General features: G+C 36.5%; 2 protein-coding genes and 1 long non-coding RNA gene across 10 annotated transcripts in view; 2 read left to right on the top strand and 1 right to left on the bottom strand.

Moving 5' to 3' along the window:
* LOC309476059 (uncharacterized protein) overlaps nt 1-18,162 on the top strand; it is a 58,802-nt gene extending 40,640 nt beyond the window's left edge. The window contains exons 1-5 of one of the 8 annotated variants that reach the window (XM_082139200.1): nt 11,473-11,661; nt 13,656-13,997; nt 14,208-14,546; nt 14,779-14,950; nt 15,518-18,162. In XM_082139200.1, coding sequence (XP_081995326.1) covers nt 11,601-11,661; nt 13,656-13,997; nt 14,208-14,546; nt 14,779-14,950; nt 15,518-15,887 — 1,284 coding nt within the window. In that variant the 5' untranslated portion in view covers nt 11,473-11,600 and the 3' untranslated portion in view covers nt 15,888-18,162. Of the gene's footprint in view, nt 1-11,472; nt 11,662-12,522; nt 12,980-13,655; nt 13,998-14,207; nt 14,547-14,778; nt 14,951-15,517 lie in introns of those variants that run through there. The other 7 variants (XM_082139206.1, XM_082139203.1, XM_082139199.1 and 4 more) reach the window with 7 other exon arrangements.
* On the bottom strand, nt 353-4,993 carry LOC309476312 (uncharacterized protein). Its single transcript, XM_082139604.1, has 3 exons — nt 4,519-4,993; nt 3,966-4,101; nt 353-3,386 (listed from the first exon to the last, which is right to left on the bottom strand). The coding sequence occupies exons 1-3, from the start codon at nt 4,755-4,757 to the stop codon at nt 3,336-3,338; spliced, it is 426 nt and encodes a 141-aa protein (XP_081995730.1). The 5' UTR covers nt 4,758-4,993; the 3' UTR covers nt 353-3,335.
* Nucleotides 18,163-19,445: 1,283 nt separating the features above from the next.
* LOC309475038 lies at nt 19,446-21,306 on the top strand. The gene is made up of 3 exons (XR_014197483.1): nt 19,446-19,863; nt 20,162-20,248; nt 20,363-21,306. It is a non-coding gene; the product is annotated as an uncharacterized lncRNA (long non-coding RNA).
* Nucleotides 21,307-21,778: the final 472 nt, after the last annotated feature.

Genomic DNA, 21,778 nt, shown 5'->3' with positions numbered 1-21,778 from the left:
CTCACTGTTCGGCAAGGTGCAACATGGAAGTCCCCTTTCTTATCAGCAACCTGCCAAAGAGAAAGCAAAGACTCTCCATGATGCTCCACCTCCTCCATCATTGCCACTGCAAGGCTACAGACTTGAACCATCAGAGTGCATGTTTGTCTGTTCCAGGAAGCAACAGCTGCACATGAAAAGTCTCGAGGTTACCCTGGAATTGGCCCAGAAGATTGAATGTGCTACGCGAGAGCAGAGTTTGTGTGCCGATTGGTACAATGTACGAAAACCACGGGTGACTGCATCTCGTTTTAGAGAGATCTGCCATGTGGGCAAGGCCTCTGAAGAGGGACTTGCTGAACCATTCTAAGAGGTACTCATCAGACAGGGCCTATGAAGAGGGGTTTGGAGTTGGAGGCAGATGCGATCTGGGAATATTGCCAGATAAAACGTGTGAACCACTACAAATGTGGGTTTGTGGTACAACCGTATGCACCATGGATTGGTGCCTCACCAGATGGGGTTGTTTTTGACCCCTTGGAGCAGCCTCAGTTTGGCCTTCTGGAAATAAAATGTCCAAACATTCCAAATTATGTGGACGCACCTTATCTCAAGGTCATCAATGGGTCATTGCAGCTCAAACCAACTCATGCCTATTATTGGCAAGTTCAGGGCCAACTACTTGTCACCGGTATGAGTTGGTGCGATTATATCGTCTCCGCTCAAGATGATGTTTTCATACAAAGAATACAGAGGGATGAGAGTGTGATGGAAAAAATGAAGCGTGGGATAGATAAGTTCTACTTTCACGTGTACATGGACAAATACCTGGCAGTGGCGTAAATTGGTTGCTTGTGATTCCTGAGTTTTGGGCACATTTTTACAGAAGACTGCTTTTAATCTGTTATTATCTTATATGTTATCTTATATGTATATGTTATATATTCTATTATTATAAATGTTCATTTGTGCCTTTGTATGCATTGTTATTGAAGGGCAGTGACACTTTCATGTTAACCATTTATGAAATTGAAGTTTGTCAAATACAGTTCACTTGAAATCTATTATGTGTTTTTGCTTTCTGAAGAACAGAGAAATGGTCTTTGCATTTTTACAAAATCAATCAAATCAAAATTTATTTATATACTGTAGCACCTTACAACAATGCTCAGGTTGACCAAAGTGCTTTACAACTGTGAAACTCACAAAAACAGATAATACAGAGCAAGAATCACACACATGTGTATATATATATATATATATGTATGTATATGTATGTATGTATGTATGTATGTATGTACATACATATATGTGTATATATATAGATAAAAAACACGTCAAAACCATATAATAACTAAATTATTAAAATATAAAACACCTTAAGATAAAATATGAAAGTGCTAAAAAAAAATTAAAAGCCAGTTTAAATAAATGGGTCTTCTAAAAAAATCTATCACAGTCTACAGGAAGCACACAGAACAAAGCTGTAGACAACACTGTAAAAGTAAAGCAATTTTATTTGCAGAGTAACAGCAAATCATTTCCAAAACTGTATGAGTATTGTTAAACATCCTGTGATGTGTTATTGGTCTTTATTTTGCCAGGAGAGTGTGGTGTCAAAGTTCATTATAGAATGGATTAGGAAATCCGGCCACCAGAAAATCAGACCATCCATTTCTTGACCAGGGGTCCGGACTGATAATTAGTGAGGAGACATGCAACAGTAAAAAGTTGGTTTATATTCCCACAAATGGAGAGAGGGATGACCGTGTCAAAAAGTTTGTTCTCTTTGACCCTCCTAATGAGCCTCTCGACGTGGACTCTCAGACGTGCAATGGCCTGGGTTTTAAGGACGTCCACCTCTGACATTTGATCCTGTTTGGACATAAAAGCTGGGCGATGCACTTTCCCGGAAACTAGCTCATCTATCAGAAACCCCTTGTCTACCATAACTTCCATGTCGGGTGTTAGGAGGGAGGTGATGCCGGAGTGACGAAAAATCTCCTTGTCACTGATGGAGTCTTCAAAAAGTGCCGACACAAATGTCAATGCTCCATGGGGGGACATGCCAATAAGCGCTTTGAATGTACAGTGCGACTTGTATGTGGAAAATACCTCACTTTGGAGCAGAAGGGAGGTAGGGGTTTGGCACCTCATTTCTGTGCAGTCAAGGATGACCTGGGTGTTTTCATAAGTCCCATGGAAATCTGTGGGGCAGTTTGCTCTCACTGATCCGCTTGTCATCCATATCGAGAGAGATCCAAGTAAAGTATATAGAAAGTTGGACCACGTCACAATTATTCGACTCACTGTAGCTCTGTGGATGTTGAACTTGTGAGCAAGTTCCCTTTGTGTACAGCCGGTTGATAGATAGTTAAAGGGGTCATATAATGGTACATGCACTTTTACAAGTTGATTGCACTGAAATGTCTGTTGGCAGTGCCTGTACACAACCATCCTATCATGATTAAAATCCATCCAGTGGTTTTGTTTTAATCTCCTTATATGTTTGACCATCTATGAAATCAAGCCGTTCGATATTGTGACGTCATAAGATCGTACGCCCCTCCCGCGATTGTGATTGACAGCCGTGCTTCAACACAAGACCCGCCCTGAGCAAGCTGTGACAGCCGTCGTCATAGTAGTCCGCCATTGTTGATATGCGGGAGTAGAATGGCGTCTACACGATTGTGGTGTTCTGTTCTTAGATGTAATAAGGAACACAGCAGTCATTTGGATGTTCCTAAATCTGAGCCGTTATAGATGCAGTGGCTGAGTTTTGTTTTTGAAGCGATATGCCCAAAGGATTGACGCGGGGATTCCCTCACGGGGATTCCCGTCCATGCTTTCATGTTTACGCGAATCATTTCACACCAGACAGCTTTACAAACGAGAAAAAACGGATCGGTACCAACGTGTTACTGCTGAACCTCCAGAAGATGTGAGTGTAATGTTTTATTAACCTTTATATTAGTGTTTATATTAATCTTTGCGAAATTTGCAAACCTTGCTGCAGGCTTCACGATGAATGCGTCTAAGGTTTACACTCAGGGTACATTACAGCATGTTTTCTATGTACGACGTTCTCAATATAATTCATAATCCCACGTTTATAATGAACAACGCGTGGTTATTGTGTTACAAACGGTGTACGCACAGAACAGAGGGGCGGGGTGAGCAAAGCTCATTATCATTTAAAGACACATGCACTGAAACGGCGTGCTGAAAACAGAGCTGTTTTTGACCAGGTAAAATTAGTGTTTTCTTACAATACTAATGAGAATTTTTAATTAAAGTATATTACAAACTTTTAATTTAGACCCTAAAGAATCATATTAGCTTGTACAAAAATGGCATTATATGACCCCTTTAAGGAAGAGGAAGAGCTCGTCAATTGGCAGCAATTTCTGGGGAAAATAGTTACTGTATTATAAATAGATAGAAACACTATACAACAAAGATAAAATACACAAACTAAGGTGATTAAAATATGCAGTGCATGTGGGGGTGTATGTAATCTAAAAATTGGAAACTTTCATCAATGATTTAACTGGTGGTAAAGAGTAAGCTGCCTATAGCAGGCCAGCGTGGAGCTGAGCAGCCAAAGGAGCAGAGCAACAAAAGCAGGTAGTCGCTTGCACAGACAACAAGAGTGCCAGAGCAAGCAAAAACAAAACACAGCTAACAGTGCAAAATGTGTAATTCACATGGACCAAGCTGGTAGTATATGAAGACTTCAGATGCAAAAGCCTCTAAGTGCCATCTGAAATTTTCTTCTAGAATGATCATTTTTGTCAAGCTTGTATGTTTATGTTCAGTTATTTCACTTTAATGGCAATGAAAATTACCTATTAATTGTAATAAAAGTGAAATTACTGAACTTAAATATACAAGCTTGACAAAAATGCTAATTTTTGAAGAAAATCTCAGGTGACACTTAGAGGCTTTTGCATCTGAAGTCTTCATATGTTTATTGTAGAACTTACAGTTGATCTGTTCATAGGGCTCTCAGTGGATGTACTGGTGGAAAGGTTCTTCTGACCACTGGTGACTCTCACCATTCTGCTCGTTGCCTCTTGGATTAGATTCCAAAAGGCCATGAAATGCTCATATGATGGAAATCTGCATACAAACAGCACATATCATATAGTTTTTCTATTTATGGCATTCAGATTACATCAAAACATTCTCAAGTTGTGAACATGGAATCTAGCGTTGTTTTCTCTAGATCTGTTAATTATATTTCTTCATTATATTTTATTCTTCTTTACTGAAACACACAAAGTCACAATCCACACACATCAGACACACACCACACACGCATTGTATGGAACCGCAAAAATCCATACTAGCCAAACTATTATACAGCTATCGTGAAACTTTAAAGCTAATCACATCACCGGCTGCTGATGATAAGTTTTTTATTGCCTCGTCAGCGGAGACATGCATGTATATATTCATAAAATATGTTGTTTTATTTACAGAACAAAGAAAATAAAATACACCAAATGTGATGGTGTGAAATCTCTGATTTCTTACCTGGTATAGTACCGAAAGTCATCAGGTGATGTGGCAAACCGCTGCAACCCAAATCTCTCCAAATGATGTGACTCGAGCTGCCTTGTGAGCTCCTCGATCTGCATTGACATGTTCTCAAATTTCATCCGGTCGACCACGATGAAAGAGCTGGCTGTGTAATCGTGGTCTTTCATCAGGGGTGTCGTAGCCAACTCAGCACAACCAGAGACAGGTGTGTTTTCATCCACCTCAGTCACCATGTCCACGGCGGAGTCATCCTCTGGGGCGCGGTCCAAAGCCTGGATTGCTCGAGGGCGGCGCTCCCAAACTCCGGGTCGCTGGGGTTTTTTAGTGTAATTATTCCAACCGAACAAGGATGGAACTGCCTTAGGTCGAAGACACCGCTTTCCAGAAGAAGATATTACTATCTCTTCTTTCTCAAAGTGGCGACTGCACACTCTGGAGTTGGTGGTGGGGGTGAAACCTTCCCTTCTGATTTTAACAAGCCACTGGGCACGTAAATTAAGTTCCTTTGGGAAACTATGGAAGCTCAAGGTTGTGTTGAATCTCCCCCCGGCGGTACATAGTGGCACGCAGCAATGGTGGTTATTACCACCGACTGCCCTTTGAAAAGTGAATCGTTTTTTTTTATGTTTTAGGTCCATTGCGAACGATTAAACTAACTTAATGCCGGTCCACTGATGTAAACAAGGCGGCAACCGGAAACGAATTACCCAACTTCCGCCCTCAAACCGGAAGTTAGCATTTTTCTCGTGCACAGAGTGAATTGCGCTGCGTACTCGATATGCGCTTTGAAGCTTCTTCAGTATCATATGTGTAGGCTAGCGCCTCTCTAGTGTGTTAAACTATAATTAGAGGTGGCTATCCTGAGTTCTTTAAATATCTGTCCAATTAAATAAGTGAGGTTTCACTAATAAACTTATCAGTGTTTAACTTGTGTGTGTGTGTGTGTGTGTGTAATTACTAAGCTAACTTATTTTTAAACTTAGGCTATTAATAAGCTTACCCCTTTAAATCACTATTTAAACAGTAATATTTACACTTTCACAGGAAATTAAATGTCTTGGAATTGCTTTTATCCTATAGGCTACACACTTTCACATTTAAACCATAATTAACTTAAAATATCAAGAGTCTGTAACCACAACTGTTGTATAAAAAAATATAAACAGATTTACTTAGAAAAATAGGTCAGTAAACAAATGTGTTTTGTCAAATCACAAATGCATTCAAATTCATTTAAAACACAAGGGCCCAAGAAAATAAAATAGCCGGCAAAAGCTCAATTTGAAATACCCTTCAAATGTTCAAATGATGAGGCCTGAATGTAGCTTGGGTACGTTGTAGCCTTAAACCAAATGGCTGCTTCACCACACTGGCCAAAAAAAAAAAAAATGGTACCTTACTCAATGTGAATGTAACCTCACGCGCACAGGATCAAAGGCGTCAGCAGCAGAAGACAGGATGAGAGGATTCACGAGGAAGAGAAGAAAGTCGAAGAGAAGAGTCACATGGTTGACGATCAGGGCAAAGTCCACCACTCGGACGGTAACGCTAGCCGGCTCCGTCAGGGTCTTTGATCACCGTCGATCTCACAGTTCACACAGTCTTACTAATCGAGGTCGCTGGCCGCTAGCTTCTGTCTTGTGGCCACTCACACAGACAGAATTATCACTTTTAACGTTTCATATAAGAATCCTTGTTGAACACTTTCAGAAAAACTCGTGCCCTCACATTAACCGTGTTTCTCTTTCAGCAAACCTCCCGCGTCTCGTCTCCTTCTCACTTCCTCCAAACTTGACCTCTACTGTGATTGGCTCATACACAATACTTTCAGAAATAAAATAAATTAACAAACATTTGTGTAGCCTACATCTTTCTTCATATTCTTAACCGGCATTTAAGCATTTTCACATATTATTACTCAACAAATAATTAACATTTTAAATGCTGTATTCATTAAACCATGAACATTACCAAATATATGTATTTCTCTTTTAGCGAAATTATAACTTCCTTGCTGGTCAATGAATCTTAACTTTTTAACCTTCAAATTATATTTATTAAACTATGAAATTATTTATTCAAACTTGTATCTTATACTAATGAATATATTTCAACAGGGTTACGTAACATAACATCACTAGCTACCCAGCAAACACATTTACGTTGTGGCAACGTCTCTGGCACGTTGCATTTCTGCTATGGCAACGTCGCTGTATACGTGCTTGCAACATTGTAACAACGTAGAATTGTAAGACGTGTCAGGGCTGTAGCAACGTTGTTGCGCGACATTCAGCAACTGAGAGACGACGTTCTGACCATATTTTTATATGGTGTATTTTGTTAGATAATTATATACTTTTTATCGTTTATTGTTTATCTATATATTATTTAATGGGGCTATCAACACCTGCAAGTGTAGCCTACACTTTAAAGAGTAAAAATGACAGAAGGTTTCGTTAATTCAACTTTATTAAAATTGCATATAATCAAATTGCACTTCCAAAAGTCATACATTTGTGAAAAAAGAAAAAAAGAAAAGAAATAAACGAATACACATTTATTTTAAGTATAATAAATAAAACATGAAAAGCAAAGGCAGATCAGAACATTTAATGAACAAAACCGGGTCTGTATGGCAGACAGTAGCCGAGCAGGTGTCACCGGGGAAACATATCCACAAATCCAGAGGAGCAAAGAAACGAATGAGACTAAATAAGGAAAAATCAAACGAAAAACTAAACAGTGGGAGCGATGCTTCATTAATCACATTAGAAATTAAAGCTGTAGGTTGTGTTTGATAGCTGAGGTAAGGCTAAACGCAATACTCACGTATCCTTGCTCGATGATGAATGAGAACACAATGAGCCCAACAACAGGTGGTTGGAATTTAAAAGGCTGATTTTCCCGCTTCAGGGCAGTGACGAGTACATTATGTAGTCCAGTGGTTGTCAAGACACCCTAGGCACAACCTTAAGCAATGGCCCTGAACGATGGTTTAATGTCAACATTGTGACAACGCTGTAACAACTTCACCACAATGTAGTTATAGCAACCTTTTGGCCATGTTGTTAAAACGTTGTTAGAAGGTTGGCTACGTTGTGCCAACGTTCTGTGTTTGCTGGGTAGCCATAGCTAACCAGCTAGGTCAGATCAGAGCCAAACTGCTTTTGAGTTCATTGTTTGTGTCTGGTGATAGCAAATGCTCAATTCTTCCGAGATTTCTTTCACAGTGTTCAATAGAACGACGTTCTCTCTCTCCACAAATCCCCTGTGTGAGGGCTCGTTGAATTTCATGCCATTTTCTGGTGTTTTTTTCGATTACAGCCAATGCCATGACTGCTCTATTCATAGAAATAAGGAAATGAACCCTCCCACTTCTTCTTTGATTATGGCGGGGAGGGTATTTGCACTAGTCATAATGACGTTTGAGATATCTTTAACTTTCATTCTGCCTAGGCAAAACTGAATTACAGATATCTGCAATTGTCATTTAAGGTGTGTGACGAGTTGAATGTCGTTTTCAATGACGTCATTGCGGATATCTGTAATTCAGTTTTGCCTAGTCAAAACTGCATTACAGATATCTCTATCTGTCGTTTCGACTAGTCACAATTACGTTACAGATATCTTGAATGACAATTCCAACTATAAAAAAATTTAATTACGACTCATAAAGACGTTGGTGATATCTACAATGCTAATTCCGGATAGTCAAACTTAACTTTTAAATGTTAAAATGGCTTGCCATACGCGCTTCACATGTGTTCAGTTGACGTACAGCGAGTGGGTCTGTTTACAAGAAGATTGCGATGTCACGCAGATGTGATGTTCCTGGCTGTGGACAAACATGTTTGAATAATACCCTGCCGAAAGATCCAGACGTCAGGGGAAAATGGATGCAGTTTATTTTTTGTGGACGTCCCAGTCACGGCAGGGTTAATTTAAGCGTGTGTTCTCCACATTTCAAGGATGAGTGACTGTTGAGAACAATCGCAGTGTGATGCTGGCTTTGCCAGAAAACTTTTGCTTAAAGATAAGGCCGTGTCGACTATTCTGGACTCAACAACGACGACGCAAACTGTAAGTAATGTAGGCTATTTAACCCTTTCACGCATAGTGGTCACTACAGTGGACAGCTATTAAAAAAAACTTTTCTTGAATTTGCACGGGTTTTTATGGCAAAGTTGCACATCAGCCTCTTCATTGGACCGTCGTGCATCATCCTATAAATTGCAATCAAGTGGCAAGCCTTTGTGTTTCGATTGTTTCCCCCTCCAAGCCAAGATGGCCAAGGCTCAGTCAGACATGCCAAGTTGCTCCGGAATATCCAACCATTCCTTCTATCCTAGGAGACTCTTGTAGGTAAAAAAAAAATATTGCAGCATCAAGCAATATCTAATGAGTCATATCACAGTAAAATTTTCCAAGTTTTGATTTTAGATTGAGAGAAAACTCTGATTAATCACATGTCCACTGTAGTGGACGTCATGCATCAATTGCTATATTTCAGCTACAATTCATAATTATATTGTGAATATTGTTTTTGAAATTTAAAACTTAAAAACTTAATCTGCAGTGACTTTTTTTACTGTAAATAAATGTACTTGTATTATTAGAATGTAATTTTCATTGACATTGAAAAAAGTCATGTGATTACATAATGTATGACACTTGTAATGCATTACTTTACTTGTTAGATCAAAAAGTAATCTGATTACGTAATGCATGTTACTTGTAATGCGTTTCTTTACTCATAACATCAAAAAGTAATCTGATTAGGTAATGCACATTACTTGTAGTTAATTACTTGTTAGATCAAAAAGTAATCTGATTAGGTAATGCATGTTACTTGTAATGCATTACCCCCAACACTGATCATTTCAGATGAGATTGAAAAAAAAAACGTATTGCTAGGTTTTCTCAGAGGAGGGCTATGATAGAAATGTGCATGTCCATCTTGAACATAATCAGAATTATCAGCTAATAAGGGTAAATCTCCATACTCTGGTGCACTGGAGGGATCATCTGAGTGGTTTCCACAGTACCTTGACAGGTTGTAGAAAATTCTGATGGAATCACGTCCTCATGTTCTGATATCAAAGATACGCGAAGTGCAACTTGTATGAAGTTGTATGAAGCCTTTGCAATATTTTGCATTTATATTTTTTGTATATATTTTATAGTTTTCACATGATCTGATATAATTGTATTGATTAGTTTGTTAAATTCACATTATCTCTTTGATTATTGTCTTATATTTAATATAGTATATCTTAACCCTCTGAGGTCTGAGGGGTTTTTGGGGTCCTTGAGATGTTCTGACATGCCCTGACATTTGTGCTTTTTTCAGTTGCTTATAAACATATTAATGGCAAAGGTATAATTACACTCTATTTAGCACAAACAGGGCTACCATAATATGTGAGCAACATGCATGTACATGTTTGTATTTTTGAGAGAATAATGTTTATGCATGGTTATTGAAAAAACTAAAAACTAAAGTTTCTGAAATAAGGCCACAAAACACATACTAAATATGTGTCAATAAGACTTTTGACTAATTGATGTCTTTGCCTAGAGTTTTTTCTTCAAAATTATGTGAAAATCATCCTGCCCTTATCATTCACATAACACAATACATTGATTTAAATCTTGTAAAACACTTTTTGTTTGTAAAGGCAATATGCGCAAGGGGCGTCAACCATTCAACAGCATCATGCATATGTAGTGGTTCACACCTCAGGAGACAATGGGGCCCGCATACTTAATGAGCCATTCATTCAGGTGTGTCACCTATAGCCACAAGAAAGAATGCAAGAGCAATATATATACAGTATATATATATATATATATATATATATATATATATATATATATATATATATATATATATATATATATATATATATATATATTCTACCAAATTGGTTCACAGTTGGAAGCATGTCAATTTTTTTTTTTTTTCACAAATTTTGCTTGCAAATTGTATAATATCCAAGGAAAACATGTCTATTAATTGTGCAGTTAATTCTCATACTGTATTTTCAGTTTTGGAATATGTATCCTCTCCCCAAATTTGTCAATAATAAAACACAATAAAAATTATTTAAAGAAAATGCTTATATTTACCTTTTAAAATTTGTTTACATCTACCTTGTAAATATATATTTTTTTATTAAAAAGGTTACAATTACAACAACAATTGAAGTGTAATCTTTCTTTGTAAAAACTAAAGTATACATTTTATCATACATATTTCAAACTTCGAATATAGCCTACATTGACAAAACATACTATATTTAACATATTAGCAAAAATTGGCAAACAAAAGCTTATTTGAGGTGGCAGATATTTTACAGTAAAAATGTGTAATCTATCCAAAACTAATCAACGAAATGTTGTCTTTCATATGTCTGTAACATAGGTCTTTCGTTTTTATTATAAGGAATATAAATGTTAATTTGCAGTTTAATACGTTGCTTATACAAATACATTTTATTTCAACATATTTCAATCGATTTTACTCAGTATAGCAAAATAGTTTGCTAAAAAAAAAAACCTGAATTGTGAGAATAGTCACAATTGTGGCGGAACAAGCTTCCATAGATATTTATATAGCCATGACATTAATACAGAATATTGCAGCAGTTATAATGCTTATTAGTAGTTTCAAGTTCTACCAGCAGGTGCTTAATGGAAAAGCCTTTCTTTTACTGTCTAGGGAAAAGCACCTGCTTTCCATAGTGTAACGTTGCTGAGGAAGACAGGCGAAGACAAGGATCTAAACGCAGGGTATTTAATAAAGTAACAAGGAACACAAAGGTCAAAGGAACAAAACCAGGGAATCACAGAGGCAACCATTACATGAACAACAACTGACAAGGTAACAAGTGAAACACAAGGGCTATAAATACACAGAGACCAACAAGCTTAACTAAGTAACAAGGGGGCGTGGTTAATAAGAAACACCTGGGGAGACTAATAAACAAGAAAGACTACAAAGGACTACAAAACATAGCACAGAACAGGAAATAACAAAAGTGCACACAAGACAAGGGAAACACAGGACAGGAATCATGACACATAGCTCTACAATCCATCGGTCGTCATCGCTCTACATTCCATTCAGGCTGTCAGGTTAGTTTCACTTACTGTACTAGTTTTACAAGTACGCCCTTAAAGCGGCACACTATGAATAGTGATGGCCAAATGAAGCGTTTCGAAGCATTATTGCTTTCTGATACAATTGTGTCGAAAATGGTTCATTACTCGAAGCTTCATTCAGATAGAAATTGTATGGTGAAGTAAATGTAATGCAACAAAGCTGACAACCATAACGCCCCGTTTATTACGTGTTTACCGAGGTGATCAAAGCTGAAACAGTGTTTGCTGTGAAACTCATTTATGTAGGTGAATTTTACAGATACTAATGAATTTCATGTGTTCACCTTGATAATAAAAGATTAAGCAGGATGTGTCTGTGTAATTATTTCTTTAGACAAGGACAGAAGATCAAAAAGTTTGAAACCATCACAGAAATTCTAATGGTTTATATTAAAATAGTAACCATTGGCTTTTTACCATTTAAACCACTACATAATTCTTTTTTGTAGTGTGTTCGGGACATATTCCATTAGGATTTAATGCCCCCACCAATACAACCCAACACATAGAGACCCACAGAGACCATGACAATTCCCATTACAACCAATAAATTCCCATGAAAAACATTAAATCCAATTGAATTTCTGTAATGGTTTCTATAGTTTTTTTTTTTTTTTTACCTTCACTTTTATAAGAAATACAGCCGCCAGGTTTCAAACCTGCCAACACTGGATTGGGCTGTCAAAGCAGCCATGTGGTTCACTACAGGAGTGAAGCAGTGTGTTTGCTTCAGACGTCATTTTCACGTGACTAGTGACGTAATGATACAAGCTCCGAAGCAGTGGTTCATTGCAAGGACCGTTCGAGTTTGAAGCAAGCTTCGGAGCGTCGGTGTCAGACGTAACATCACTAACTATGAATCAGGTGGGGAAAATGTCGCTTCTAGTTTTGCTCTCGGTGATCTTGATTTCAACCGACCACGGTAAGACAATATTTGTTACAATCTCTTTTGCGGCGTTGCACCGATTTATTTGAACAAATATGTATCGTAGTGATGATGGCAGGATTATTATCGGGTGACAATTAACAAATTATAGAATCAGCCTAAATCAGTTTCAGTGGCGTTACAATGGGAACTTTGTAGCTAAATGACTTCGTATAAAAACTAAGCACACAGACATAAGATAAGAAAATACAGGCGTGTCACTGTCACAAAACCAACAACAAACTAGACCGAAGTGACAGAAACCTGACAAACTGTTATGATACTGTTAGTAAATATTATTTTACATCAGTGCATCAAAGGTAGCTTGAATGTAATGTGAGTGAGCTTCTGCCAAATGAATAAAAGGTAATGTAGCCTAAATATGTTATTTACGGGGAGAACTAAACATATTTTGAAGAAAGGGTCTGGATTATGAGTCTTGATGCTGTGGAAAATAGCATAATTTTCTGAAATATTTTTTATGGGTACTATTCATCTATGTAATACATTATGAGTCTAGGAAAATGTTTGATTATGAAAATGTGTATTGGGTGTGTGTAGATCATCCATGAGACTCATATGTTTGCCCAGCACAATCTCATGAAAGTGCGTATCTATAGCACGAATGATAATTCTCGTATAATTTATACGCCAAAACGAGTTTTAGCGTTCAAATGATACGCACTGCAAACCCCTTGGGTAGGATTAGGGGTGAGGAGCGTGCATATTACACGCCATAAAGTGCGTATCATATACACGCGAAAACTGCGTACCATATTTACGCTAAAACTCTTTTTGGCGTATAAATGATACGAGATATTATCATTCGTGCTATAGATACGCACTTTCATGAGATCGGTCTCGTTTGCCTGAGGAGTGAACGTTTAAATCAAAACTTCTTCTGCTGTTTGTTTCCACGTGTTACATTATGAATCCAGACATTATGAATCCAGACATAATTCTCTGCTCAAATCTGTATGATCTGTTAGATAATAACAGTTGCATAGTTTTGTTTTTGTTATGTTAACTGTTTCTTCTCCAGGTGCCTCTGGTGTTGGTTCAGATGAAGTGTCAGTGATGGAGGGAGATTCAGTCACTCTACACACTGGTGTTAATACAACTCGACAAGAGGATTTTAGATGGTATTATAATGGCTTTCGCATCGCTCAGATCAATGGAGATATTAATAAGACTTGTACAGATGTTCAGTGTAATGAAGGTAATGAGAGATTCAGAGACAGACTGAAGCTGGATCATCAGACTGGATCTCTGACCATCATGAACATCACAATCACAGATGCTGGAGAATATACACTGAATATCATCAGCAACAGCAGGGACAGCAGCAGGAACAGTGGAAAGATCTTCAATGTTACTGTCCAAGGTGAGTCATTTAATAACATTTAAATGCAGTTTATATATTTTTAAAGCGCATTGTTAATGTATGTTTGTAGGCACAAACCAAAATGTTTCTTTTCAGATCTAAAGTCAAGAAAGGGCTTATCCAAAGTCATGTTCACAGTTCTCTCATGTTTTGCAGTTTTAGTTTGTTTTCAGCAAAAGATCCTCCAGCATCTGTTGGTTTGTGTTTCAGGTGTTTCTGCTGCTGAAATAGATGAAGTGAAGAGAAACAAGGGAGAATCCATCACTTTTGATCCTGCTGTAGCAAGAAAACCAAATGATGTGATGACGTGGTATTTTAATGAGATTCTCATCACTGAAATCACTGGAGATCTCATCGATATCTGTACAGATGTTCAGTGTGAAGATGATGAGAGATTCAGAGACAGACTGAAGCTGGATCATCAGACTGGATCTCTGACCATCAGGAACATCACAAACACAGACTCTGGAGAATATAAACTACAGATCAACATCTTCAACAGCAGCTTCAGTGTCACTAGAGTGAAGAGATTCAGTCTTTCTGTCATTGGTGAGTGTATAATTTAATCATTCAATGCATTCCTTTGAGGAATTAAAAACAGTTCAATATTTTTTAAATCAACTCAGTAAATGTTGAGTTGACTTTTGAGGTTTGCCCAATAACACTTTGACTAATGTTATTAACTTGATAACTTGAAAAATGTTTCCTGTTGATACAGCTGATGATCAATATAGAAGGGTCGAAAAAATGATCATTCACAATAATGACTGTGTCTCTGTAGATGTTCCAGGTTCAGGTTTGTCTCCAGGAGCTGTAGCAGGAATATGTGTTGCTGTTGTTCTGCTGGTTTCTGCTGTTGCTGCTGCTGTAACTGCTGGTGTGATTAACTATCGTCGCCACAGGAGTTATACTCTAGCCTCACAGAATGTAATTAACCATGCAGCAGTACCAATGTAAGTATTTAATATCAGATGATTTAGCAAGATATATGAGATTTACTGTGCAAAAACAAAGGATTTAATTTAATTCTGGATTTAATATAAATGTAAATAAAATGTAACAAATGTAAATGTGAAATGTTATCTTTTTTGTTCTTTACTTTTAACAGTACAGAAGCAGATATTCACTGGTTAAACAGTCAAAACAATCAAAAACAACTCCCAAATAAACATTTTGTTCATTTCTTGTTTGTGTAACTGAAACATCAATCCTTCTCATCACTTTTACTGTCACGTTTTAGGTTTTGTTTGTTCTTGTCATTGTCATGTTTCTGTGTCTTGTTAATGTGATTCCCTGTTTGTCATGTGATTTTGTCATGTGTCTTGGTCAGTTCTTATCGTTGCACTAATGGTGGTTGTTCCGTTCCCGAGTCTTGTTCCTGTTCCTGAGTCTGAGTCTGAGTTTGTATTTGTGATGTTTTGAGTTTATTTAATAAAAGAGTGCTGCACTTGGATCCTGTTTCCTCCTCTGCTTCAACCAAACGTAACAGTAACCTTCTGTGAATCTGTATTTTCTTACAGGAGGAATAACCCATCACCTGATCCCGATGACGTCCAGGAGGATGATGCTGACGTCCAGGAGGATGATGCTGACAGTAACCCATCACCTGATCCCGATGTCGTCCAGGAGAATAATGCTGACAGTAACCCATCACCTGATCCCGATGTCGTCCAGGAGGATGATGCTGACAGTAACCCATCACCTGATCCCGATGACGTCCAGGACGATGATGCTGACAGTAACCCATCACCTGATCCCGATGACGTCCAGGACGATGATGCTGACAGTAACCCATCACCTGATCCCGATGTCATTCCTTTGGAGGACATGGAACATCGTCTGACTCATGCCGAGGCTCCCAATAAAACAATGGACACTGAAGAGAGTTAGGAAGATTGAGAGAAGAGGATCAGCTGAAACTCTCATCGCTCAGAGTAATTGCGTCACGATTCCAAGATTTCAGCAGTCGGCACCAATAACAGTAAACATTTCACCTGTTACATACCAATTTAACCAATTTCACGAGTTCACACTTATATATAATTAGATAGAGTAAAGGTTTATGTGTATTTGGTGGCGTGCTGTCCGGGGGAGAGGCTCCAAGCTCGGGATTCGGGGATCCCTTACATATACACCTCTTATCATTGATTAACTGAATGCTCCCCACTCGTGTTAATTATCTGAACATGCTCCTCCCGAACTTTATTAAAAGTCATAAATATTAAATGATATATGAACACATTTAGCCTTAAACCGTATATGAGCGATAAAGTAAGAAACAGAACAACAGTTTTCAGCATTAGATCAGCGAGTGCTCGAGGTTTAGAGGTTTATTAAAGCTGTTACAGTGATCCAGACAGAAACTGAGTTATTATCTCTGTTTCTTAACATTTCCACTATAATGCTGATCTGGTTTGACATCTCAGTTATTTTGTTCCGTCTGTTTACTTCCTCTTATAACTGATAGAACTGTTTTTTACAATTACCTCAACAAGACGGGCATTATGACCAATATTTTTTTCTCCTCAACACAAAGACAGCCTATGCTACTGATACTGTAGGTGATTTTACTGGTATTGTTGCTGTTACTGGAAATGTCTGGTATTCTTATGTAATATTTATAGTTTAAACAGTTAAATTAACCCTTACTTATCTACCTTCATCAGAAAACACACTCCAGCAGCTAGACTGAAACCAAAACCAGCTTTAAGACGCTTGAAATATATTTATTTATTTTAAAGTTGGTGAAACATTCAGGTATTTATTCTGTGCCTTTAACTGGAGTCATATATGAGACAGTCTGTGTTAAATGTTAAACCTGAGGAGTGTTACAGCATAATAACACACAAATGTGTTTATACTTGATAAAACAATGCACTTACACTTGTAAATCTTCATACATTAGGTATATAGATATTTATCTTCATGGTTGAAATGTGCAAAAAATGAAGTTCACCTGAAGTTTTGAACACACATCTGTGACATTTTATGAGCTGCTGATTCATTCTTTCATTTTATCTGTTGGCATGAGGAGATGAAGACCTTCTTGTGTCTTTTTCAGTAATATTGAGCTGTGATTGTCAAGTGTGATATTGTTTTTTTTTTTTTTTTTTTACTCATGGAATTATTGTATTTTGCTGATGTGTTTGTTAGAATATTATGACTGTTTGATGGAGACGATTGCCTTCACTTTAATACTCTGTTTTTCCAACTTGTGGTATCCCTTTCTGCTTTGGCAGCAATCTTGATCCCTTGTTCCTATTTTTGTATTTTTCTTTTTGTCTGGTGCTCATTGTAAATGTATAAATCAATAGAGGTGTTTCATGATTTTCATATGTCAGGTAAATATTTGAAGAAAAGCCATTTAAGTGCCAAAGCTAATATATGCTAAACTCCTCTCAAAAGCTTTTATCCCAGATCTAATCATAAATCAATAAGAACTGGACATAATTGTTGTAGTTTTACTAACACAAATGTTTTTTTGTTTTTTTTTAATTAGCTGTTTTAATGAGACCAATATTGTGTTTCTTGCATTCTGGGCAGAATATCTCCTTATCTTGTACATCAGCCAAGGGAAAAAGTGCCTTGAAGTAAACCCACAAAAACACTGTCTTCTTTTCTGAAACAAGCAAAGCAACGTGACACATCTTTGTGTGTTTATGTGATAAATATTATTAAAAACATGATTCATTCATAACATCTGGAATCTATGCGTCTCTAAAATATTTTTGTTATCAGAAATATCTAAGCTAATATTGAATCATCTAGTTATAGGAATTTCATCACTGATGCACTAGCAACTTTATCATGGTTGTTGTTATGTCTTGTGATGTCATGTTTTTTTGGCGTTAATACTGTGATGTTTGTCGGGTGAAATGTTACAGCACACAAATGTGTGATGACTTGATAAAACAATGACCAATTTTTACTGTTTTCATAGTGTTTTTATACAGCCTTCATGGATTTGTTCTATTATCATCTGTGAACAAACATCTGTGATATGTATAGGGGTGAACAGTATATCTTTAAAAGTGTTTGCATTACTCTCCTCAACCATGATTAATTGATGCATTTAAATGCCGTGAAGTATTTTTTGCTACATAGAAAGAGTGTTTTCCACCCATTGTACATTTTATCATAAATGGGAATAAAAGACTAAATTCAATCTGTTCCATCATATAAAGCGATCAAGTCTCTTCAGAAAATTTGGACTAAACTGCCTGATTCATATAGATTAGTTTTTATTAACTTTTGAAGCGACAGATAGATAGTTCTGTGGGCAGTCAATGGAGGGACAGAAATCTCTCAGATTTCATTTAAAATATCTTCATTCTTAAGATGAACAAATGTGTTGTGGCTTTGGAACAACATGTGGTTGAGTAAATGATATCGGTTTCATTTTTGATGTATCTATCCCTTTATCATAACTTGCTGCGGAGCAGGAAAGAAAGAAAGAAAATGATAGTAAACCCATGTTGCATAACCTGCTGTCTGGGCATTTTATCTGGGAATGTCAGCAAAACAAGTCATACACAACTAGTCAAAAACAACTTTCAGTTTGCATTTATACAGAAGAACACAATTTTACTTGTGCATTTACACAGACAAAAGCTTTTATTTCCACAGAATCAGGACTGTGTGACTACTGTAAAATGAGGGTCTTTATTTTGCTCTTAGTGTGTGTGTGTGTTAGAGAGTGGTAAGTGCAAATAGGTGCAAAATTAATTTGTTACAACGTCCTTTTCGAAGATAATGAAACAAAAAGTGCGTGTGAACATGACCCTGTATGAATTTATTCAGGTGTAATCATTTTTAGCTATTGATGTTTTAAATCTCTATGGTTTAGGACGAAATTGTTATTTTAAGAGTTTGCTGTAACAGATTTGCGTGCAAAATTGTGTCCTGGTCATTTATTCTGAAGCACTATTAATATTTAAGAGGAATATTCAAAATAATTTGAATTGTTCTGTTAAATCAGTCTTAAACTTTCAATTGCTGATAAATCGGATTCTATAAATGCATTTGAAATAAAAAGGCATTGATACTGTACAATTAAAAATAAATGAATAAAAACCATGACTTAATATGGTGGAAAATAGCAATACACTAATTTACACCGGGGTCTAGGGGTTGATAAAAACGATTAATGATCTCTGTGTGGGAAGAGGATGTGTATGTAGAGGTGTTTGTGAGTGATGTATAATGTGTAAATAAATGATGTTCTTCTGCTGTTTGATTTCATGTGTCTAATTGAAGGCAATTTGGTTGCAGCATTTAGACAACAATACATAAAAAGTACAATGCATACACCAATGCATACACCTTTAAGAATCTTATCTAATTTCTTCCCAACAAATACTCAATTTAAGAGCTCTACAGATGATTAACACTGTCCAGACTGATTTGTTCTAATGCTGGATAATCTAAAACGAATGCAAGAATAGCAAAAAATATTTTCACAGCACTTTCCTGTTATATAATTGTGTTCAGCTTATAATTAACTTTGTGTCTTCAGGTGTTTGTGGTGTTAGTGAACATGAAGTGAATGTGGCAAAGGGAGTTTCAGTCTCTCTAAACACTGATGTTACAACCATAGGTTACAACAGACCAACAAGAAGAGATTAGATGGTGAATGGCATTCCAAACATGGATATTTTTCTAACAAAAACCCATTGCTTTCGCTTCAGAAGGCCTTTAATAACCCATTGAGTCATGTGGATTATTTTTATGGTGGATGGATGGACTTTTTCGGGCATCAAAATCTCGTGCCTCAATCACTAAAGCTTGGAAGAGCAAGGATATATTTTTTAAATACTTTGTGTTCGTCTGAAAGAAGATAGTCATATACATATAGGGTGGCTTGAGGGTAAGTAAATCATGGGATAACATTTTTGGGTGAACTAACCTATTTAACATGAAAATTGTATACATACATACATACATATATATATATATATATATATATATATATATATATATATATATATATATATATATATATATTCTCCTGGGCTGATTACCATTGAGCTGTTTGAGCTGCTGTTATTCAAAAACCCACCAGATGGCGCCATTTATGTAAACAGTCTCATTCAACGGATGACCAAAAGTCGAAAGTATATCTGTAAAATCAGTAGCATTCCAGTAATGACTGTCTGTAATTCCAGTTCCCAGTCTGATACCCGCTGCTGTTGCTACTGCTGTTCTGCTGGTGGCTGTTTGTTCCTGTTGCACACAACTTCTATGCCAGAACGGTGAATATTACAAACAGACAATTTAACACAAATAAGAAAACAAAATGATGTATTTCCTCTAATTCACCAAAGAAATAATGTGTTTATTTGATTATGTTGTCATTGTTGAAACAGATGACAGGATGCAGAACAGCGATCGAGTGAGATTCTATCTGCACTGAATCTGTCTCAGATCTGAAGTGGAATTTGAGTTTCCTCTGTGTGGTTTCATTCAGATATCATTACATACAAAAGTGCACTGCTATTTTATGGTTTAAGTTAAAAATGAATAGATACATTTATTATTATTATTTTTATTATTATTACTAGTGGTAGTATTAGTAGTAATTAATTGTTTATTAATACAGGGTGTATGATCCTGCTTAGGGTCAGGTTGTAACAAATTTGAGAACGGTTTTCCTTTTTATTGTCCTTTATTATGATCAATGCAAATTAACAAATAAATGAAGTATAACAATATAAGCAAAGCAATATTACAGTCAATATATGTTGCAATGTTGTATTTTTCTTCTTTCTTTCTGTTTTTGGATAATGTTGCACTTACATTTTTGAAGATTTAAAAAAATATATATTGTTCTGTATATTTTTTGTATATTTTTTGTATTTTTGTATGTAGTCTGGTATACTTATGTATGTAAATGTTAATGTAGGCTACCCGTATGGGTTTTTAAACTATTGAAGTATATGCATTTTCAAAATGATTTAACACTGAAGACTGGAGTAATGATGCTGAAAATCCAGCTTTGATCCCAGGATTAAATTACATTTTACAATATATTCACATAGAAAACAGCTATTAACCCCTATACCTTATTCTTTTTTAATGTACACCCAGGATGTACAGGATCTCAAGAAAACCCCAGGAAATAAAATGTGATTTTGTAACATAATAATGTATATTTTTTAAAATAGGTTTTTGTAAAAAAAAAAATGTTTTGTTTGTTTTTTTGACAATTATGTCTCCCATTAATGTCTATGAAAAAATATTTTTACATTTATATAACATTTTTAAATACCTTGATTCCTTATTGAATTAAAAGCAGGAGATGGATATGTATCTGTCAATTAGACAAAGGTCATAAAACTATTACACCTGACATTTCTGTTCCCTCACTTCTGAAATGATACTCTCCTGGTTCAGATTCTTCCTGTATATTTGTTTCTCTCCATTGTAATGTAGTGCACACAACTGGATATATGGTTAAGAATATACATTCTTCCCTCTATCTTTTAATACTGATTGTTTTTCAAAAAGTAGTTGCCCTTCAAGAGCCAAGGGAACAGCGCAAGGCCGGTGGCGTGAGCCGTCCCGATGACTGCCGCTTTACTTTCATTTTGATTGTTTATTTTATCATTAAAGTTATGTTGATCATTCACCAGTTCCCACCTTTCCCTAACCTTGAACTCTGCTAAAGTCATTTTCTGGACGGACTGTCATTTTGGTTGACTCATTTATGGCAGAAACATATTTGCATGTGTAGATGCCTCATTCGACCGCTCCAGACATGTTGTTGCATCTGCCATCTTGAA

This window comes from Leuciscus leuciscus (assembly GCF_965113295.1).
Source record: "Leuciscus leuciscus genome assembly, chromosome: 15".
NCBI classification, from domain to species: Eukaryota; Metazoa; Chordata; class Actinopteri; order Cypriniformes; family Leuciscidae; genus Leuciscus; species Leuciscus leuciscus.
The sequence above is the reverse complement of the archived record's forward strand: the minus strand, read 5'-3'. Positions and strand labels throughout refer to the sequence as shown.